The following is a 23,169-nucleotide window of genomic DNA, read 5'->3' on the forward strand; positions in this document are numbered from 1 at the left end:
AAAGAAACATTTTTACCAGTAAACCCAGTGTATGTTTGAGCTCAGATATGTGATATAAGCCATCTAAAACAATTTTATAACCTGAAAATGATTATAAAATCAACATACTAAATTCTACACCACTAAATAATACAAATGTGGAGAGACTTGCTAGTAAGTCTCATCATTGCAGGAAACATGAAGTCTTAGATTAATAACAGGCTTGTTATAGGGTTAAACCCACTGTGCGTTTTTCATAGGGCCATGTGGTCCTTTCTGATACAGTAACCTTGCATGAATAATACAGATGTTCTTCAGTCAGAGCCCCTCATTAATAGCTGCAGGGGTCATCATGGGTTGAAAGGCTTGTTTTGGGGCTTCTGTCTAATTAATTCAGAGACATCTGTTACACCTGATCTGACTCTAAGGAAAAGATTTACAAGATCCCCTCTGTCACACGTGCACACACACACTCACAGAGCATAAAAGGTCATCTTTCTTAATGGTCGTTTTCCCAGTATATCTAAATGTGAATATTTATAATTTGTATGTTGGTTGCTTCTATATGGATTGTCTTTTATATTCCAGCACTTTCCCATTTCTCATTTCCAACTGTTTTTCACATTTACAAAATATCAATACTGGAAAACAAAATAATAATAAAATGAAATGTGTATGTGCAAATGTGTATATGCACATAAAGAGGCATAAGAACAACTGGACAAATTGTAGTAATACATATTAATTATTCATTTATTTCCTTTCAATATAAAGAACAGGTTGAATCACTTTGTCCAATGAGCTTTTTTCTTTTTTTTTACAAAAGCTTTATGTATGATACATATCCCAGTTACACATAAATAAGTATATATATGAAGCAAACAGACAGCTAAGTAAACAACATCATGTTCTGATTTAAATAAATATAATTATTGGCACGACTACAGAGACATGGTTGAGAACTCCTCATTATTGCATAATTCTCCAATTCAAAAGACAACATTGCAGTCAGGCACAGAGATCAATTTCTGGTGGCATGCATTGTCCTGGCATAAAATAAATACATTGTTTGGAGAAGATGGATCGCCCAAAACTTAATAACTGAAAGTATCAGAAGCTTTCTGATAGATATAACTTAAAACACACAAACATCACATGACATGCTCTCTCCTACAAAGTGCAGTAACTGTCAGAATATAGATTAGATGCATCAGAATTACTGGACTACACTGTAAAGTCTGCCCTTATTGCTTCCACAGATAAGAAATGTTTATAAAATGTGCCAAAATATGGTTTAATAATATGTACATTATAATAATGTAATATGTATTTTGAGTTGAAAACAACAGTAGCATATGCATGATCTCTGTCATATAACAAAACACTGAATATGAAATGTGCAGAAAAACAGTATCTCTGCTGTTTGTGTATATACTTTGAGTCTGTGATCAGCAGTTTGGTTTTGACATTGTTAACGTTCCTGAAACATTTTGATCCAAGGCCTTTTTAAAATCATGTCTTTATTGCACTCTTTTCTTGTCCTCTTACTTCTCACTGGCTTTCTCTGTTGTTTTCCTCATCTCTTCTCGTCTCCTTGTATGAAGTAGGGGTTTTCTTGACCCATCAGATAAGAGTACCGTGTGGGGTTTATGTCCTTAAAGGTCCTCATGCCATCTGTTCTGAGGTCATACGAGCCCGACTGCAGAAGAAACAAGTCCATATTAGCCACATACAGGTAAACACAACTCAGAACCCTTCATTCTCTCAGCACATCACTTCTTATAATACCAGCATGCAGGAAAATCATAATTACCTGCTTAAAAATTCATGCAAAGCTTACGATGACAGGTCAAACCAGACATCAAAATCAAGATTTCATCCCAAATGTAACAGTAATTCATTTCAGAGTCACACAGTATAAAGCGTTGGGAAATAATGATGCCAGTCACAAAGAGAAAAGAGGAAATGAAAGGAAAATAAAGGAATATTCTTTCTAGGTTAAATACGTAGGTGATGAAGAAGGTGATTTTGGTGGTACATTCATTATTTTGGTGATGTTAATGCTGCAGAAGGTACTCACTTAAACTTTTAAGTTGTGTTTAACCCAGAATATTCCTTTACATGAAAGAACACTTAAGTCCCTTTAAGGCAAGTCAGTTTACTTGGCAGCCATATTTGTAACACAGATTTCAACCATACAAGCCGTGAAAGACCACGATTTATGTAAATGTTTGTTGAAATACATTTCAATAACAAACATTAAAAGTTTGGGGTCTGGTAGTTTTTTTAATGGTCTCTTATGTTCATCAATGCTGCATTTATTTGATACAGTAAAAATTGTAATATTACTAAATATTATTAGTTTAAAATTTAATTTATTCCTGTGATGGCAGAGCTGAATCTTTAGTGGCTATGTTTACTTGGACACTTTTTGTTTCAATCAGAATAAAATCTGATTGAAGAATCCAAACGTAGTGTTTACATGAACATTACATAAAGTGATTGGGTTGATGTCCACCGTTTATATCACAAGCTTCAGTATTGTATTTGATCTTTTGACATGAGCACAGATATAAAGAGAATTTCTGCGGTTTGCACATACTATTCTCCTGTCATTGCTTTCTTTCTTTGTTTTAAAGACTATACTTAATATTTATCCTAATTAGGGGACGATGAGCATTTCTATGTCACTGCATACGCACAGTACTTTTCAGTATCGGTTTTCAATCTGATCAAGTGTTAACATGTGTCCTCTCGATCAGATTAGAAAAAGTCTACACTGATTTTCATTCCGATCAAGCTCAATTGAACCTATAACGCTGTCTGAGCCTGAGCCATCAGCCCAAATTCTAATGGATTATTGAGGTGCCGTGCATATATAGTAGTCAACATTTGAACATCTTGAACTTGTCTTAGGACAACTTTTTGTTGTCCACTTCAACAGATGACTACTGTATACATAGCTGTCACATGATCCTTCAGAAATCATTCTAATATGCTAATTTGCTGTTCAAGAAACATTTCTTAGTATTATCAATGTTAAAAACAATTGTTCTGCTTAATATTGTTTGTAGAAAATGATTCTTTTTTTAAGGATTCTTTGACAAATAGTTCAAAATAACAGCATTTATTTAAGCTGTATATTTTGACTGAGACGGAGCTTCCATTCCTACAGCCATCATATTGAGTGCTTCAGTTCAATTGGCCTTTTTAAGTTTAAGGTGGAACCACGGCCAGTATGTTATGCATTCATATACATATCAGTGGACTGTCTTTGTCTTTTACAGTCCCTGACGATGCACCAGGACACACCAGGAGTCGGTGACTTACCTTTCCTCCAATCTTCTACAGTCATTGTGTTTGGAGTGAGGAGAAATCAAGCCCATATACGGGATACAACATACACAACAAAGTGACCACAAATACGTGCACAAACACACACACACACAAAGAGGTTTGTTTATGAGCAAACCAATCACAAAACTTGTACATCCATTATGATAAAATTATGATTTCAAACATTAAAGTTATGAAATCTGTAGTACTATGTACTACTGTTAGCTTTCTGCTAACCACAAAAGCAGTTGTTTCATTAATGCAATAGACTTTCTTAATATGTGGCCTTGTTAGGACTACAACTGCTCATAATGGACTTCAGTCATTCAGTCAAGTAATTCTTCAGAGAAAATTAGAATAATCCAATCGTTGGATCAATTAGGAGTATTGTAGTTCAGCTTGGCAAGCAGAGTAAATTTGGAAATGGACAAGGGTTTGATTTAACAATATATTTAGTATTTGTTAGTGGTGGCAAATGATACTATTGTTAGTGTTAGTATGAGATACATGCAGGATTAATGGAAGAATTTTTAGTAACTTACAGTGGGGCAATTCTTAAAATTATATAAAAAAGAGGTATAATTATTAGTAATATAAATTAAGCAATATAAAATAATATGCCATTAAGTCTATAAATAAGATAATTTTAGACTACTGTAAAAGTTTTGGGGTCAGTTAGATTTTTTATGGTTTTTGAAAGAACACTCTTATGTTTACCAAGGCTGCATTTATTTGATCAAAAATAAAGTAAAAAAAAAAAAAAAAAGCAATATTGTGAAAAAATATTACAATTTAAAATAACTTTATATTTTAATTTATTGATGGCAAATTTGAATTTTCAATCTTCAGTGTCAATTTATCTAATGTGCTGATTTGTTGCTAATAAACTTTTCTTATGATTATCAAGGTTGAAAACAGTTGGAACTTGACCCCAGATTGAACAGTAGTGCTTATGCATCCTTAAAGTATCTTACATAGAACATAGATTTAAAAGGTAACCTAGTTTTACAATCATTTATTATTCAATGAAAAAGGTCCACAAATAAGCTTGTCTTTGAATTGATACAAAACCCACTGTAAGTTAAAGATAAGTGTAACTGCTCTGTGAAACAAAGGGTTTAACTGGTTTATAGCTTATTTGTGAAGTTTAGAATGAAAGGAGACCCTCACCAATCCATTACTGTGGCCTTTCCTGCTTGGCCCTTCAGCCATCTCTAGACTGTTGCCAGTGGCATCAGTGCTGGAACTGGATGTCAGAGTGACACGAGGAATATGGGTGATGTTCTGAGAGGGCCACGTGGCCTGGAACTCCTCGGCAGGGTACGGGCTGCTGCAATAATTGCTGTTTGACGACTTCTTGCTGTGAAATAAGTCATAAACACACAAATTGGAAAATGTTCATCTCTAAACAATCATAAAAGACTTGCATAGAGACACTGAAATGCACACCCTATACTTGACCTGATCATAAACACTTACCCATGAGTCACACAGATGTAGATGAGAACTGCCAAAATCACAATGAGTAGAATTCCTCCTAACACACACGCCACCACCACTAGAGCCAACAAAGAGGCTACGCAGAGAGACAAGCTCATTAGACATTACACATATACACACTAAATTACTTTAATGGTTAAAAATGAGGAAATACAGTAATAATAATATCTTACAGTCATCACAGTTGAATCCAGAATAGCCAAATGGACATCTGTTTAAAAGGAAAAAGGACATAAACATGCTGAAACAGTGATGTGGCTGTTGTAATATTGCCTTGACACAAGGGGGCAGTAGTTTCTTTTACAAATATACTGATGATACACTCAACTATTGAAAAGAGCAGTTTAGTTTGTAACAAGGAAGACATTAAGTATCCCTGAACTATCTTGTTTGAGGTATGAATATGGTTCACATTACTGGAACAGATAAATTACACACCGACCTTGTTTTAATCAAATGAAAACCTCTATTTTAAGGCCTTAGAGGTTACCCTACAAATGGACGCCATAACTGAAAATCTCTTTTATTTAAACACTGTACTTTTTTTTCCTGTTGGACAAACATAAAACAGTTTGTATTGTAGTTTTAGAGATGAAGTGTCAGAGAGGGTGTTTATTAAGAACAAAGAAATGAAATGGTACTCACCTAACACACTCGTTCTCTTGCGCTTTGTAGCCACTAGGACAAACTGTGAAAAGAGTAGAGAGTTAATAGACTGAGTCATAGAAAGATGCTGAAGCAGACAGAAAAACAATGAACTAAACTATGTATCATTTTAAATTTGCTATATCTGCCAAAAGCACTTCTTTCTGGCCATGAAACCGTATTATTATTATTTTTTATTCTTTTATTTATTTATTATACATTTGTTTTATTTCCTCATTCTTCATTGTTTAATGTTTGGTGAGTGTACTGTATTTTCTCAACACTTCTCTCAGCTGACCAGGATTCATTTGTCTGTTACCATGGATAAAACCACAGCAAACTCAAAGGTCACGGATGATTATGATATGCATACACAAACACAGATGGAACTCTACACAAATAGAGTAATAAAGACACATGCTCACCTCTACAGCTTCTGGTCTGGTATTGGCTAGATACATGGCCAGGTTTACAGGAACAAACAGGGGTCCCATCTTTGGCCTCACACGTTGTAGTGTTAGTATCACAAGGAGGAGGAACTTGCGCACACAGGCTGGTAGCTATAACAAAGAGACAGGGAGACAGACAACATATAAGTGGGTAGTTGTTTAGATAGATGTATGATGGAAAGTCTCTCCTTTAATTGTCCTTTAATTGTTTCAGCCATTTTTATCATGTTTACCTTCGCTGGTTAAATTTAAATGGTGCTACAATGTAACAAATGTTACATTATATTTAATTTATATATTAAATTCTAAATATATAAATATTCCGTTTAGTCTCTAAATTAATATAAAGTCATAAAACGTGACATGCATTATAATTATAACAAATGCAAATCAATTCAAAATAAATTAAATTGTTTAGCAATAATTCGTTTTAGATGATAGCATGTGTGGCATAGTGTTCATATCAGCATGTTGAAAAGTATATTATGTAGAAAACTCCAGTACATTTTAGAGATATAGAAAAACAATCTTTTATGTGATCTAAAATATTCAAAATTTCAAAACATGGCCAGAGTCATGGCTAAACATCTCTAAACACTCCATGTTTAGGCACTGGCACTGTATTCTTTTCTTATTTGAGGGAAAATTGTTTTTGCAATTTAATACAACTGCAAAGAGAAGTTGCTTTAACAATCTTTGTGGAAATTAAATTTACATTTTCTACCAGCTGTTGATGTTAACACTCTGAAGGTAATTTGTTGCCTAAACAGGAATTAATGTTTAGAATGTTTGTCAAGTAATGTAAATAAATAATGATTTAATGTGAAAATTGTTTTATACAATAATATGAAAGCAGTTTATTTGTGGAACCAGTACAATGTATTGTATAGTTTTCTGTATGGATATGCAGTAAAACACCTATTTCTCTCTGTTCATATCACAGCTTAAATAGTACATATTTTCAAGCCACTCACCAGTGTATTCAGCATTAGCAAGAATGCCACAGTTTGTCACTTTACAATCTCTTATAGCAGTATTCATGGCAGATATAACCGATTCCTGTGTGACTGGAGAATTGGGCTCAAAAAAACTGTTTACTGAGGCCACTATACTGCCAGACCTGGACATATTTACAAAGGGATTAGTAATTTGCAAATATGATACATGTAAGAGCTGTGGATAAGAACTGTTTTCAAAGGTTCACTTACATTAGTTTAATTACTATGCTGTTAATGTAGTTTTGCTGGTTATGTAGAGCTTCATTTACCTATGGCAAAAGGGAGGAAAGAGTGATTATTTAGGCTCACTGAGAATGAAGGATATCCAGCATATATATATATATATATATATATATATATATATATATATATATATATATATATATATATATATATATATATATAATCTTTTTATTTATTTTTTTAGTTTGGCAGTCCAAAGATTTATTGACATGACAATTAAACTAAAACAGTCTGTACTACCAAAGCAATCTAGAGTAATATTTCAAATTTATTTCAAAGTTGAATATACTGTAGTATCTAAGAACACACACACACACACGATTTACATAACTTTATCCAAATATGTATTAAAATCTTTATTTTGAGTTATTAAATAAATTATGAATTCCATATTACTAACTGCACATGTAATGGAAATAAATCAGTGTATAGAAGTAAATCTTTCAAAGTAACAAGTGGAATGGTAAAGTTGAAAGTTTGTGACCTACCGCAGCAATTATCTCTTTAGCAGTTTCCTGGAAATCAGGTGATTTGGGATCATTCATGGCATCTACAAAAGTGCGGTTCACTCGAAGTGAACTAGTAAAGGTTTTAGCTGGAAATAAACACAGAATGTAAGGCGAGGGTTTTAAAGTGATTGTCTTTTTAGTTTTTTACTACAAAGATTCTTCCCTATAATTATTATAATCATATAATTATATACTAATTAAATAAAGAAGGATTTTTGTAATGTCCCATGGCCCAGTGTAAGAAAAAGTATAAGTGGGCAGAGGCTTGGCATCAGATACTTACTTTCAACACAGGCATTATTTAAAGGAATAGATCCTGTCACGCACTGACAGGTGGAGTTCACACAGACACTCAGTAGTGGGCAGGGCACTGCAGGACAGGTAGCTAAAAGAAGAAAAAAAAAAAGATGTCATGTCACTTATTAAATGCAGTTGTGAACTCTGAATTACTCAATTCAGCAATGCACAATCATGCAACTCATTCATTCAAACACACCTGGTGTGGTTGTAGTGTTAGTTGGGTTAGTGGTAGAGACAGTGGTTCCAGTTGTTGAGTTGGTTATGGGCGGTGTAGTAGCATTTCCTGGTGTAGACTGAGGTGGTCGGGTAGCATTCTCTGTTGTAGTGTTTCCTGGTGTAGTTATGGGTGGTGTGGTAGCATTTACTGTTGCATTATTCCCTGGTGTAGTTTGCGGTTGTGAAGTAGCATTTACTGGAGTAGTGATGGATGGTGTGGAAACATTTACAGTTGCATTGTTCCCTGGTGTAGTAGGGGGTGGTGTAGTAGCATTTACTGGAGTAGTGATGGGTGGTGTAATAGCATTTGCTGTTGTAGATATGGGTGGTGTGGTGGCATTCACTGTTGCATTGTTCCCTGGTGTAGTTAGGGGTAGCAAGGTAGAATTTACTGGAGTAGTGGTGGGTGGTGTAGTGGCATTTACTGTTGTTGTTACATTATTCCCTGGTGTAGTCATGGGTGGTGTGGTAGCATTAACTGTTGTGCTATTAACTGATGTAGTTAGAAGTGGTGTAGTAACGTTTACAGGTGTGGTCATAGGTGGAATGGTTGCGTTTACTGTTGCATTGTTTCCTGGTGTAGTCATAGGTGGTATGGTTGCGTTTACTGTTGCATTGTGCCCTGGTGTAGTTAAAGGTGATGTTGTAGCATTTACTGGTGTGGTCATGGGTTGTGTGGTAGCATTTACTGTTGCATTGGTCTCTGGTGTAGTCATGGGTGGTTTAGTAGCATTTACTGTTGTATTATTCTCTGGTGTAGTTATGGGTGGTGTAGTAGCATTTACTGTTGCATTATTCTCGAGTGTAGTCATGGGTAATGTAGCATTTACTGTTGCATTATTCTCAAGTGTAGTTATGGGTGGTGTGGTACCATTTACTGTTGCATTATTCCCTGGTGTAGTTAAAGGTGGTATACTAGCATTTACTGGTGTAGTCATGGGTGGTGTGGTAACATTTACTGTTGCAATATTCCCAGGTGTAGTTATTGGTGGAGTGGTATTGCTTACTGTTGCATTATTCTCGAGTGTAGTTATGGGTGGTGTGGTGCCATTTACTGTTGCATTATTCCCTTGTGTAGTTAAATGTGGTGCAGTAGCATTTACTGGTGAGGTCATGGGTTGTGTGGTAGCATTTACTGTTGCATTGTTTCCTGTTGTAGTCATGGGTGGTGTAGTAGCGTTTACTGTTGCATTATTCTCTAATGTAGTTAAAGGTGGTTTAGTAGCATTTACAGGTGTAGTCATGGGTTTTGTGGTAACGTTTACTGTTGCATTATTCTCGAGTGTAGTTATGGGTGGTGTGGTACCATTTAATGTTGAATTATTCCCTGGTGTAGTTAAAGGTGGTATACTAGCATTTACTGGTGTAGTCATAGGTGGTGTGGTAAAATTTACTGTTGCATTATTCCCAGGGGTAGTTATTGGTGGAGTGGTATTGCTTACTGTTGCATTATTCTCTGGTGTAGTAATAGGTGGTGTAGTAGCATTTAGTGGGGTAGTCATGGGTGTTGTGGTAATGTTTACGGATGAACTATTCGCAAGTGTAGTTATGGGTGGTGTGGTACCATTTACTGTTGTATTATTCCCTGGTGTAGTTAAAGTTGGTATACTAGCATTTACTGGTGTAGTCATGGGTGGTGTGGTACCATTTACTGTTGCATTATTCTCCAGTGTAGTTATGGGTGGTGTGGTACCATTTATTGTTGCATTATTCCCTGGTGTAGTTAAAGGTGGTATACTAGCATTTACTGGTGTAGTCATGGGTGGTGTGGTTACATTTACTGTTGCATTATCCCCAGGTGTAGTTATTGGTGGAGTGTTATTGCTTACTGTTACATTATTCTCTGGTGTAATTAAAGGTGGTATAGTAGCATTTACTGGTGTAGTCATGGGTGTTGTGGTAACGTTTACTGTTGCATTATTCTCGAGTGTAGTTATGGGTGGTGTGGTACCATTTACTGTTGCATTATTCCCTGGTGTAGTTAAAGGTGGTATACTAGCATTTACTGGTGTAGTAATGGGTGGTGTGGTAACATTTACTGTTGCATTATTCCCTTGTGTAGTTAAAGGTGGTTCAGTAGCATTTACTGGTGATGTCATGGGTTGTGTGGTAGCATTTACTGTTGCATTTTTCCCTGGTGTAGTCATGGGTGGTGTAGTAGCGTTTACTGTTGCATTATTCTCTGGTGTAGTAAAAGGTTGTATAGTAGCATTTACTGTTGCATTATTCTCGAGTGTAGTTATGGGTGGTGTGGTAGCATTTACTGTTGCATAATTCCCTGGTGTAGTTAAAGATGGTATACTAGCATTTACTGGTGTAGTCATGGGTGGTGTGGTAACATTTACTGTTGCATTATTCCCAGGTGTAGTTATTGGGGGAGTGGTATTGCTTACTGTTGCATTATTCTCTGGTGTAGTAATGGATGGTGTGGTACCATTTACTGTTGCATTATTCCCTTGTGTAGTTAAAAGTGGTGCAGTTGCATTTACTGGTGACGTCATGGGTTGTGTGGTAGCATTTACTGTTGCATTTTTCCCTGGTGTAGTCATGGGTGGTGTAGTAGCATTTACTGTTGCATTATTCTCTGGTGTAGTAAAATGTTGTATGGTAGCATTTACTGGAGTAGTCATGGGTGTTGTGGTAACGTTTACTGTTGCATTATTCTCAAGTGTAGTTATGGGTGGTGTGGTACCATTTACTGTTGCATTATTCCCTGGTGAAGTTAAAGGTGGTATAGTAGCATTTATTGGTGTAGTCATGGGTGATGTGGTACCATTTACTGTTGTATTATTCTCTGGTGTAGTTAAAGGTGGTATAGTAGCATTTATTGGTGTAGTCATGGGTGGTGTGGTACCATTTACTGTAGCATTATTCCATGGTGTAGTTAAAGGTGGTATAGTAGCATTTATTGGTGTAGTCATGGGTGATGTGGTAACGTTTACTGTTGCATTATTCCCAGGTGTGGTTATTGGTGCAATGGTAATGCTTACTGTTGCATTATACTCTGGTGTAGTTATGGGCAATGTGCTATTGTTTACTGTTGCATTGTTCCCTGGTGTAGTTCGAGATGGTGTAGTAGCATATACTGGTGTAGTTAAGGGTGGTGTGGTAATGTTTACTGTTGCATTATTTCCTGGTGTAGTCATGGGTGGTGTAGTAGTGTTTACTGTTGCATTATTTTCTTCTGTAGTTATGGGTGGTGTGGTAGCGTTTCCTGTTGCATTGTTCCTGGGTGTAGTTAGAGGTGGTCTAGTTGCATTCATTGGTGTAGTTATGGGTGGTGTTGTACTGTCTACTGTTGCATTATTTCCTGGTGTAGTCATGGGTGGTGTAATAGTGTTTACTGTTGCATTATTTTCTTGTGTAGTTGTGGGTGGTGTGGTAGTGTTTACTATTTCATTGTTCCCTGTTGTAGTTGGAGGTGGTGCAGTTGCATTTACTGGTGTAGTCAGGGGTGGTATGGTAGCATTGACTGTAGCATTATTCCCTGGTGTATTTTGATTTGAAATATATGTGGTTGAGGGTGGAGATGTGGCATGGTTTGCTGTTGTAGCATTACCTGGTGTATTCTGTGTTGTATTTGTGACATTGCTTGGTGTTGTAATTGGTGAAGCTGTGCTGTTGCTTGGTGTGCTAATGGGAGGAGTAGTGTCATTGCTTATTGTAGTTTGGAGTGGGGTTGTGCTGTTGCCTGCCTCAGGTAAAGAACCAGTTGTGGCATTGTCTGGTGAAGTTACAGGATGGTTTGTAGCATTCTCTGGTGTAGGCACAAGTGGACTTGTGGTGCTGGCTGCTGCTGTTGTTACAGGTGCAGGTGAAGCCGTGGCATTTCCTGGTGTAATCGGTGATGAACTGGTAGCATTTTCGGGTACAACTGTAGAGAAGCTTGTCACGTTGCCTTGAGTAGATGAAGGTGGAGATGGGACATTACTAGCATCATGCGTTGACAGCAGTGGGGTTGTGGCATTGTTTGCAAATGGTGAAGCTGTATTCTCAGATGGAATGCTTGTTACTTCTGTTGTCAACCACAGACACATGATCAGAAACAGAAAAAAAGATGATTGCATAAAGATTTGAGAAGCAACTTAAAATGAACATTTTTTATCTGAGCATGTGTCACAGATATATTTATTCACATAGTCATTTTATATTAAGTGTTTATTCTGTGTCAGCCTGCAAAGTTTTTTAGTTGTTTGTCTATGCAAGTATGCTAGATGGATGTCTTTGGCTATTTAGTTGCTTCTTGTAGTTTCCGTGTTTTAATTGTTTAAAACATGACTAGAGATACCTTTGTTCTGCTCAGGCGTGCCGCTGCCCTCCTGATTATTTGGTCTGAAGAGTCTCAAGTCATATAGAAGTTTGCAATTACATATCATTCATGCTAGACAAACTTAATCTGTGGGTATGTATGCATATATGTATATGTATCTATATATAAGAAGTAGTTTTTTGGCTGGGTAAATTTCACTGACCGCTAAAACCAAAGTGAAAGTGACATCTACAATCCCTGCCGGTACCGTCTCAAATCCGCAACCTTTTGGTTACAAGTCCATTAAGCCACGACTGCCCCACAAGCAATACACCCAGTACTAATCTAACCTCTATCTGTGGACATGATACTTTGGTATTAAGCATTTTATGTATTTTATAGACTGGTGTTGCCACAAAGTATGTGTCCGACTTTTGTACTGGAATATGGTTGCAAAACAACCCAAATAGTTTTGTTTGTTTGTTAGTTAGTTTTATTCTTGGTTTTTTTAGTGTATAGCATGCTATTTGTAACATATTTGGCATTACTATGGAAATGAGCATGTGAGAGTGAACAAATATCTGAATTAAATAAGATAAATAAAAATGGCCAGTGTGTCCAAACAAAAGGGCTTCAAAGTTTATTCTTCAACATAAGTGTGCTAATATTTATCGAGTGTCTATTCTCTGCCTTGTTGGCAGAGGTTATTTATACTAACTCCGCCCACCACTGTGTTTGAGCTAGACAACATTACAAAAGATTTCCATCAAATAGCAGTACTGGTGGAGCAGAAAGGAGTGTGACAGTAACTTTTGTCTATTGCTATTTGTACTTAGTGTAAATAGAATATCTCTAAGAAAATACTATTTTCACTTAGTGTAAAAATAATCTATATATAGCCTCTTCCATATATATATATATATATATATATATAGCTACATATAATAGTTGCTCCTCTAAAATTCTCAAAGCCCAACTGTACTTCACAAAACACACAAAAGACAGTAAAACAACAAGAGAAAGTATCCAGTTATAAAATAAGCAATCACACAAGTTGAACAATGCAGACATGTTTTGGTTAATTTGTTTTCAGAAGCATATGCAAAGCTTGAGTGAGGACTCAAGCTGAGGACTGAATGACTGAACTCTAAATGACATGAATAAGAAAACGAAATATTTTTCTACAAAATTATTTTCACTTAAAAGAAAGATCAAATGTATTATGATAAAAGTGTTCTGCTTCATGTAACTTCTGAATGAACAGCATATCAGCAATAATATTTTGAGGTAGCTGAGGTTGGTTTATGTGTTAGTATGTATATATACATATATATATAGTCTGATATGATAACTTCATCTGTATATACTATCTTGGAACACAAGTTTCAATCTTCAATCAGTTCCTGTAAGTCTGTCTCATGTAATCCAATCAGGCACACCCAGTTACTAATTCAGTAGTCAATCAAGTACTATTTACTGTCAAACACAAAAAACTGTACAAAACATGCATCGCATCCTGTTAGTAATTCCATTAGCTTTCAAGAACAAACAGTCATATTGGGTGAAGGACACCTGCAGTTATATTCTGCTTGTCTTATGACTTGGAAACCACACAAAAGGTCGAACAAACATTTATATTGCTTTTAATGTCTCCCATGTTAGGAGACCTTGGTAAAGGAAAATCTGTTTTAATGGATACCTTTAGATGGAAAATACAGTGGGCCGTGTCTTAATATTTTCAGCAAATAATGACACGTTCACATGCCCTGTGGATTTAAGGCAGCATTGCTTTAAAGTTGAGATCCACCAGACTCAAGAGGCACTACATTCAAATTAGAAACATCTGTTTCCCTTCATAGTTGATCAGATTCTGAGGACAAAAAAAGTGGAAGCATAATGGATATTCCCAAAAATTACATAATTTCAATTACCAAATACCAAAAAGGTATATGGTATCGACATAAATTGTGTGTGTGTATATGCACATTTTATGTAAAGTATATTACAGATATATACAGCTAAAAAAATACTGACTAATCCTGCATTTTGTATTAAACAATGACATTAATAACATATCTTGTCTGTTTTCACAAGGGCAGTGTGTGACTTAGGATGATTGGCCAGGAAACTAAGTCTGAATGAGAAATGAGGCTGTCTGGGTCAAAGAGCACATAAGACTTCTCTTATGACCAGAGCAGAGGTCAGGTCAGATGTGATCTTACTGGAATGTACTATGGTAATTACATTTATTACAAACATATGATCTCTTATTATTAAATTATTTGAAGCTTTGCAATGACAAAAATGTTTAATTCAATATTTATTTAGCTAAGTCCTAACTGACGTCAATGGAAAAGGAAAGTCATACAATTTGATTTAAGAATCACTTTTTTTTTATTATCAACAGGCAGGGCCGTAGCAAGTGGGGTGAAAGGTGGTGACGATTATAGGGGCCCACGGATGAGTGGGGGCCACTCTTTTTGCTCTTGTGCCGACAAACACATACAAAATATATCAAAATACCCGTCTTGGAAAGTATGTTCGAAAAAGCAGTTTGTTATGTCTTAAGTGAAAGTAAACAGCTGGGAAGAAAATCGGATGTGTATTATATTGGATGCATTCATTGTCTCTTAAAGTGACAGCGCCTAATTTAGCTACTAGCTGCTGTAATGTTAATCCAAGAAAATGAAAGAGAGAAAATCACTCACTGCTCTTGACTGAATTACTCCTCAGTTTTAACAAGAATGAGTGCACAGTCGAGCCAAAAATTATTCAGACACCATATATTATAAAAAAAAAAAAAAAGTTTTAATAGTAGGTGCAGGACACTATAATTAATTTAGGTAAGTGAGTATAGCAAAATAAAGCGAACTGTGACATATTATACCCCAAAAAAAACTTCATACAGTGGACAACTAGTGAAATTGATAGAAAAAAAATGGGACCAAAAATATTCAGACACTTTGACCTCATGTTTTGCGTATATATTTTTTTTCTTTAATTGCTAATGCAACCTTTTCACACCACAGACTGAACAGAATTAAGCATTGCTTGGTAATTGTAAGTAAAAGTATTGATAGTTGTGAAATATTGCCATACTAACAGTTGTCTGAAGTTTGGTTTGATTGTTATCCATTAAATATATTTTTATCAAAGTTATCTGATATTATCAAGATGAATTTGTTCTGACAGTTCAACTCTGATTTCTTATCATATTTTATTACCATTTTATAAACTAGAGCAAATAAACTGTGATAATGTAAGAAATGTTGAAGGTGTCTGAATACATTTTGGTTTGACAGTTAATTACATTTTTACAGTGAAGACAGTGCTATTTTATATTTAATTAATTGTTTTCTGTACCCGTACACCTACAAACATGAAACAACTTAAACATTGTGCAATTACCACAAATAAATTAATAGAATGGACATATAAATTAAACAATTTCAAACAGGGCCCACCGGTACAACCTGCACCGGGGCCCCGCAAACCCCAGCTACGGCCCTGTCAACAGGACTGTCAAATAAGTGATAAGAAATATTCAACAAAACAAGAAATAAATCAACAAATAATTTAAAATCAACCTAAAATTTCAACATATCACGTTTGATTTGCTCTAGATTTTAAATAATACAATAGATATTATCAGGCCAGTTGCATAAACTGCTTAGACTAGTCTTAAAAAGTTAGACATTTATTATTAATATTTTCTTCGAGACCAGTTGTAACTTTTTAAATTCAGTTACAGATAGGTCAAATTTAAATAGGAAAGTATGACTGATTACCCCTTGTCAACTGTTATTTGGTCAAACTAGTTCTTAAGATGCCGTGTTAACTTAGTGTTTATATTCCTGGCTCAATAAGGATTCAAATAAAATATCAAATAAGAGGTGAGGCATTAAAGCCAATAACTTTGTCAGTTTAAGTTAGTCAATTAATTATAGACTTATAGCCTCCTGAGGGAACTCAGTGGATACATTTGTAAGGGTGGCCCTAGAATTCAACCACACGCTCACAGTAAGCATTCATTCAGGTCAAAGGAAATCAAGTTGCTTCTTTTCTGTTACCAAAGTCGCTGATGTCTCAACACCCTGTCCTCTAACCAAATTCCACTACTGCTATGTACAGTAAGCCCTCTATTTCTCAACTAACGTGTGTGTATGTGGCAGGTATAAAATGACCTTGGAGCTTGTCTCACTCCCTCTCACACAGAAACACACCCACTAGATTTGTGATGTGGCAATAAGATTAAGTGTAATATCTGTTAGTTAATGTGTTGTAATTGTATCTGATATTTATGAAGCAATATTATATACAAACCCAATAATACATTTTTAGTCAGAACGTACATGTACACACTGAGGATTAGACAGTATAAGAAAAACAAAATAAGATGGCTTATGTGTGTGTGGAGAGAGTGACATGTCGGGGTTGACATTCAGACCTGAAATGTCCTGAGGCTGGAAACTTCTGCAGTTGTGGCTCTCTGCTTCAAAGCAGCAAACTTGACGTCAGGAATCAAGAAAACCTAACAACTGCGCACTTCTTTCACCTCCACCTCCCACAGATAAACACACATGCACACCCACACTCACTATCATCCTGGTTCTCTAAAACACACGCAACCTTCTCATAACCCAACACAAAGACCATGTCTGGCTTTCTCTGACACACTGATTGCCCTCTTAGTTTAATTATCTCCTCCATTCACTCCATGACTCAATTAAAGTGCTTTGTTAAGTAAGAAAATATGCTTCATCCGAGTCAATAGCCAAAGATGAGTTTTGGTTATCGGACAAGCTGTTAAATACAGTACACTTACAATTTTGTACAGCAGCTACAGCTAAAACTATTTAAATATATATAATCATATCATGTTTAACGACAATGGAAAGAGAACTGACGTTTCTTTACACCTTAATCTTTTTACAGCAAGGGTGTGAGTAGAATAGTACGTCAGTCTACACACACTGTTATCTGATGATTAATTTTTTACAACCATAAAAATATGTTTAAAAACGCCATTTAGTGATAGTTTAATTTTAGGCACAAAAAAAGATTAGTAGTACCATTAGTAGCATGCTTTGTACATTTGTAGTTGTTGATGTTTGAGCCTTAGATACCTTCTCTTTGTAATAAAACCAAGATAAATTCGACCTGTCATGTTCAAACTTACTTTATCTGTCATTTACTTTAAAATACAAGAATAGTTTTTGCATATGAAAATTCATTCGCATCTTCCAATCGCAGGCAGCTGTTTATCATGTTTATTTACATGCTGAAAGGTACTTTTGCAGGTACTGCAATATCAGAAAATTATTTTTTTTAACAGTTAGCCAAAAAAAAAAAAAAGTAAGTAAATAAAGAAAACTAAATACAATGAACACTACCCTATTATTAAATATAAAATAAATTATAAATTACTGGCTTCATCAAAAATGAAAATGAAAATAGAAAATCTAAAAATAAAGTAAAATATAATAAAAATAAATACTGTATTGTACTATCTACTAAAAGTATATAAACAATACAAAATTAACACTGACTGCAAATTTACCTAAAAAGGACTTATAGAGCTGTGACATGAATTAAAATAATAATTAATATCTGATTCAATTTTAAGCAACATCATCGCTATTGGTATTTGAACAAATCACTAACATTAAGTTAGGAACATGCAATAGCCATAAATGATAACTCAAATCCTATACACTAGCAACCACATAGCAACGTGATAACAACCCCACCCTGCTAACAAGCTAAGAAAGCCTTTTAAACCTCTTAGCAAACATCTTGGCAAACATTCACAACACCAAAACACTAGCAGGATTTTTTGCATGAGCACGAAGCACTAAATTTTTTTATCATCTAGTTATAGCATTTTTGATTTACATAGCACTTGAGCTAAATTATTGTTTTAAATAATTAAGTACCCCCATTTTTTACAATTTTTTTATTTATTTTTTTTTGTTCCTTAACCACACTTCTTTTTCCGGGGATGTGTAGACACAACAAGCCATTATTATAATGCCATTTACTCTCCCTTATTCTCTCTTACACAGGCTTACAAATCTCTAAATGACTGCAATGTAACAGATGGTTCTCTGGAGAAGCACTTCTGCACTAGTACAACTAGTCACTCAATCATATCCAATTAAAGCACAGTCGGCCTATACTGCAGTAGTCCCACACTGCAGAGCACAAGATCCAGGGGATGTGGTTGGATCCACATCTAGGGGTGGAGATTGGTAGGTTTAGGGGTGGAGATGGGTGGGTTTAGGCATCAGGGGGTGGAGACGGGTAGGTTTGGGTATATGTAAGGTGGGAGGAGTTGGATCTGGATCCAACCACACCCCCTGGATCTTGTGTTCTGCAGTGAGAACCATCTCCTGCACTGTCCAATTAAAGGGGCAGATTTACAACCTCTTATCTAAAAAAAAGAAAAAAACAAGGAGAGGAGAGGAGAAGAAGAAACTGATTACAAAAAATATTTAATACATGTTATAAACAATTTCTGAAAACTGGAAATCTCAAAATTATATATTTTTGCCTACGGTGAAGAACACTTATTTATATTCTTGTAGTTTTATATAATATTCTTAAATTATAAACCAGACAGACATTCATTAACTATATTGGTTGTGTTAGAGAGCTTCTTTATCCCTCAAATGCCCAGATTAGCATTACAGCACTTTGCCTGGATTAGAGCTCTCCCTGAAACAAAGGCCTTATTCCACAATCCTCCCTTCTCCCAGCCTAAAATGGTCCAATAACACAATTTAATTTATAACTTGTTCAAAAACATCACATCACAGGTCTGTTTCTGACTAGGTATTGAAGTACCAAGGAGGCAGCAAATTAATGACTTTGCTTTTATGCAACAGTTCAATAAACAAGAAGTTAATAGTATACTTAATGTACATTTTAGACACATTACTACTGGCTACTCTGTCCACTGATAAAAAGTCACACAAAGAATATTAGTAACAATATGGTACAATGGTACATGGGAGCTTTTGAAAAGGTACCACCCCAGTGACAGTTCAGTATTTTTTTTCTGAAAGGGTTTGGTCACTTCGTTGCATTCCTGAATGAATCAGTGTTTTTGAACGAATCAAGTTAATGAGTTAATGATTCAAATGATTACTCAAAAAGACATATGTTGGATACATTTAATGCCATATTTTAAATACTATCTCTGTCTCACACACACGTTTGTCATTTCCCTCACACATAACATCTTACCATCTGTCTGCCTTTCCCTTGCTTTCTGTCTTTGACATGTCACAGTAGGACTTACTTTATTAGAAACACAAACATGCCCTGAGGCAAAAGGTGGTACATACTGTGGTGACATATCTATACACAGTTTATTATGTGTCTAACTAGGACTCCTGTCTGCCATAATGGTGATTCATCATTTGAAATTTGAGTGAAATTTATGAAATAAACATATCAGTTCATGATCAGTGAATATCACATTAACGCTGTGAGATCACAATAAGAGATGCAACACAAAAGTGCATATTCTGAATGAAACACAGGATATTTGATATCTGTGGTAGCTACTAAACTATAGGCTGTGACAAAGTCAATCCCAAGAGTGCTCACTCACACCCAAGAGTGTGTGTGTGTGTGTGTGTGTGTGTGTGTGTGTGTGTGTGTGTGTGTGTGTGTGTGTGTGTGTGTATAAAAATCTCATAGTCATGGTACAGTCACTCACCACAGACTAACCGTCACACCATACAACATGCAAAAACATTATATCATTGAAACTTCTGATCTTTTCTGTTTAGTTAAAATACAGTGTGAATGGAGCTGTAATATCCTGCCCAGAAATCCAGGGGTTTTGCGAGTCGAATGATTCCAGGTTTTAAGAGTCAAAAAAGGCTCAATTAGTCAACAAGAACAGAAAGTTTAAAACAATAAATTAACTTTATTTTTCTTTTCTTTTTGATTTTTTTTGTGGATAAAGGGGGATTAATTGAAGAATAAATGCATGTTTATTAAAGGTATTACTTGTTTCATTTAATGTAAAATTACTTTGAGATCTATAATGTGAATCATTCAGTTAGTTATTTAAATCGTTTCCCTCTAACCACAACTGTGAGTGACCAATGACATAAAAAAACAGTAATAGGCCCTTTCATTATTACACCTATATTTAATCTACTAAATGTAGCCTTTGTATCTACTGCATGTTTTACAGAGCTCATTAGAGGGACAAACAGACTATTTAAAATGTTGACATGAAATCAAGACAAAGTAGCCTACATTTGAGTAACACATTTTAGCTAATGTCAACGGCGAATGCCTATCATGGCTAAAAAAAATACTGTCTAGGTAGTCAACTCACTAGGTTTTGCGTGTTATTCCGCTTAAAAAGCCGGATCGACTGCGGAAAGTCTTATGTACTCAGTCTTCCACAGGATCATTCATGTGTGCCTCGCGTTTTGTTTGTTGTTGCAGGCGAAAGTTTTGTCTATTACAAACACAGTCGACTATTAGTATAAAACTAAAAATGTAACTGTGGAGCTTTTTTAGCACTTGAGACTGTCCATGGTCCTTAAAACAAAGCACGGTCATGGCGCAAGTCAAATCATTACACGTGGGTTCGTCTACAATATAAAATATCACTAGTATTTCTTTTCAAATATTGATTGCTTATTGTATATCTACAATAAACCCATCAGCACACACAAACACATGCAGATCGCAGGCTTACCTGAAGTCGAGATTAATATCAATAGGAATAGTTGATGCGACAGTAACATAGTTCTCTGCGTAGGTGTCGTTTATACAAATAATAATAATAATAAAAATAAAAAAAGATGCAAAAATAATGAAAACAGAAGATGTGTTCCTTGTCAAGAGCTTTGTGTCCGTTAACTCGGTGGCTTTCGGAGGTTAATTTCCTTTGGAGGATAGAGATCCGCTACAGGTGGCTCTGAAGAGGCAGCGGGTTAAATACGCCTGAAGGGGGAGGACACCACCTAGATTACGAAACAGCTAGGGCTCTTGAAATCAGTGTGGCACATTCAAATCTTTTTCTCCAACACACCCAACATTAAGAAATGCACGTATATATTAATAATCTTAACAAACAAGATTTGTTTGTTTGTTTGTTTAATCAAAATCACAGTTACACATTAAAACAATTGTAATTAGTAGTAGGCCTGGTAGTTAATTATTAAATATATAATCCTGTGGGCCGTGGCACACATTTGGTTTAACGTCACGCTTCTGTTGAGAAAATGTCATTTAACAAGGACTCCTTTATTAAAATCAATGGTTAACTCCCTATTTTTAAATGTTTTGAGCTAGACTTGTTATGGGGTGCTATAGATGTTGCTTTATTTGCATCAGTCTGGAGTATTTGCATCAATGAGCGGTTTATTTGCAGTAACATCAATGATGGGATTGAGGTCCGAAAATCCATCAAGATTCAAATTATAAATCAGTTGGCATGGAGACTTAATTTGTTTAATCTATTTATTAAGGATAATTTAGCATTTGAAATCTTAGTGACATTTATGAAATAAATGTAGGCCTACCAGTGTGTGATCGGAGTATCAGATTAAGGCTTTGAGATCACAATCAGAGATGCAACACAAAAACACAGCACATATTCTGAATGAAACACTGGATATTTGGTATCTACTAAACTAAAGGATGAGAAGGAATCAATCCTAAGAGCAGTGTTGGGGGTAACACATTACAAGTAACGTGAGTTACGTAATCAGATTAGTTTGTTCAAGTAACTAGTAAAGTAATGCATTACTTTTAAATTTACAAGAAAATATATGAGTTACTTTATCAAAAAAGTTACTTTGTTTCCCCATTTATTGACTGACAAGTCTTCTGTCCCCATATTGGGAGAAATCGGAAGTACAGAAGCGTTGTGTGCACTGTGTGAACATGATGTAGTTCTAGACTAAATGTGAACGTGCATTAATTCATCCCACTCACAAAAACTGATTTAGTATTCATCAAAATGAATTAAAACAGAGAAATGCAAACTCCGAATATGACGCAAACCTGCAATAATTGGATATTTTAAATAACACAAATGTATTATTAACTAATGTCTTTGTTGCTGACCTTTGATGATCCAGTTCAACCATACTAATAAGCAAAAAATTACTAACAATTGTGCTTCATTGTTTGTGTTTTGTTTTTTTATTGCTGTAGAGTGTTCTTCTCCTGTGTTCTACTGTACAGACGTGAATTTACTTTTCCTTCAACCTTAGGTTTATTCATTACACTTTTTTGCCGTGAAAGGGCTTTTACATTTGCTATAAACAGAACTTCTTATATTAAAACCATCAAGCCCTGCTCATATTTAAAAAGTATTGTGAAAGTAACGCTCATTAGTTTCCATAAAAAGTAACAAAGGAACGTTATTAGTTACTTTTAAAGAGTAATGCAATATTGTAATGCATTACTTTTAAAGGTAACTTTCCCCAACTGAGTGCTCACTCACACACAAAGTGTGTGTGTGTGTGTGTGTGTGTGTGTGTGTGTGTGTGTGTGTGTGTGTGTGTGTGTGTGTGTGTGTGTGTGTGTGTGTGTGTGTGTGTGTGTGTGTGTGAATGAACATTGGAGAGTCTCAGAGTAATGGTACAGTGACTAACCACAGACTGACTCTCACACAAAATGCAAAAACACTGTAGTTTTGAAACTTCTAATCTTTTAAGGGGATATAAAATACAAAATATAAACTTAATTCTACATATGAAGTA

General features: G+C 35.4%; 1 protein-coding gene and 1 long non-coding RNA gene across 2 annotated transcripts in view; one reads left to right on the forward strand and one right to left on the reverse strand.

The window, feature by feature from the left end:
- Positions 1-3,559, forward strand: part of LOC132149321 (uncharacterized) — a 10,730-nt gene extending 7,171 nt beyond the window's left edge. Inside the window, exon 3 of the long non-coding RNA XR_009435016.1 lies at positions 3,267-3,559. This is a non-coding gene — a long non-coding RNA (uncharacterized LOC132149321). The remainder of the gene's footprint in view (positions 1-3,266) is intronic.
- Positions 715-21,356, reverse strand: LOC132149320 (mucin-2-like). The gene is made up of 14 exons (XM_059558470.1): positions 21,153-21,356; positions 10,182-12,190; positions 8,156-8,972; positions 7,943-8,044; positions 7,639-7,745; positions 7,118-7,176; positions 6,884-7,029; positions 5,886-6,020; positions 5,461-5,503; positions 4,989-5,026; positions 4,795-4,891; positions 4,486-4,675; positions 3,310-3,324; positions 715-1,678 (listed from the first exon to the last, which is right to left on the reverse strand). Exons 1-14 carry the CDS (start codon positions 21,199-21,201, stop codon positions 1,556-1,558), a joined length of 3,930 nt encoding a protein of 1,309 aa, XP_059414453.1. The 5' UTR covers positions 21,202-21,356; the 3' UTR covers positions 715-1,555.
- Positions 21,357-23,169: the final 1,813 nt, after the last annotated feature.

The sequence above is a fragment of the Carassius carassius genome, chromosome 9 (assembly GCF_963082965.1).
Source record: "Carassius carassius chromosome 9, fCarCar2.1, whole genome shotgun sequence".
Taxonomy (NCBI): Eukaryota; Metazoa; Chordata; class Actinopteri; order Cypriniformes; family Cyprinidae; genus Carassius; species Carassius carassius.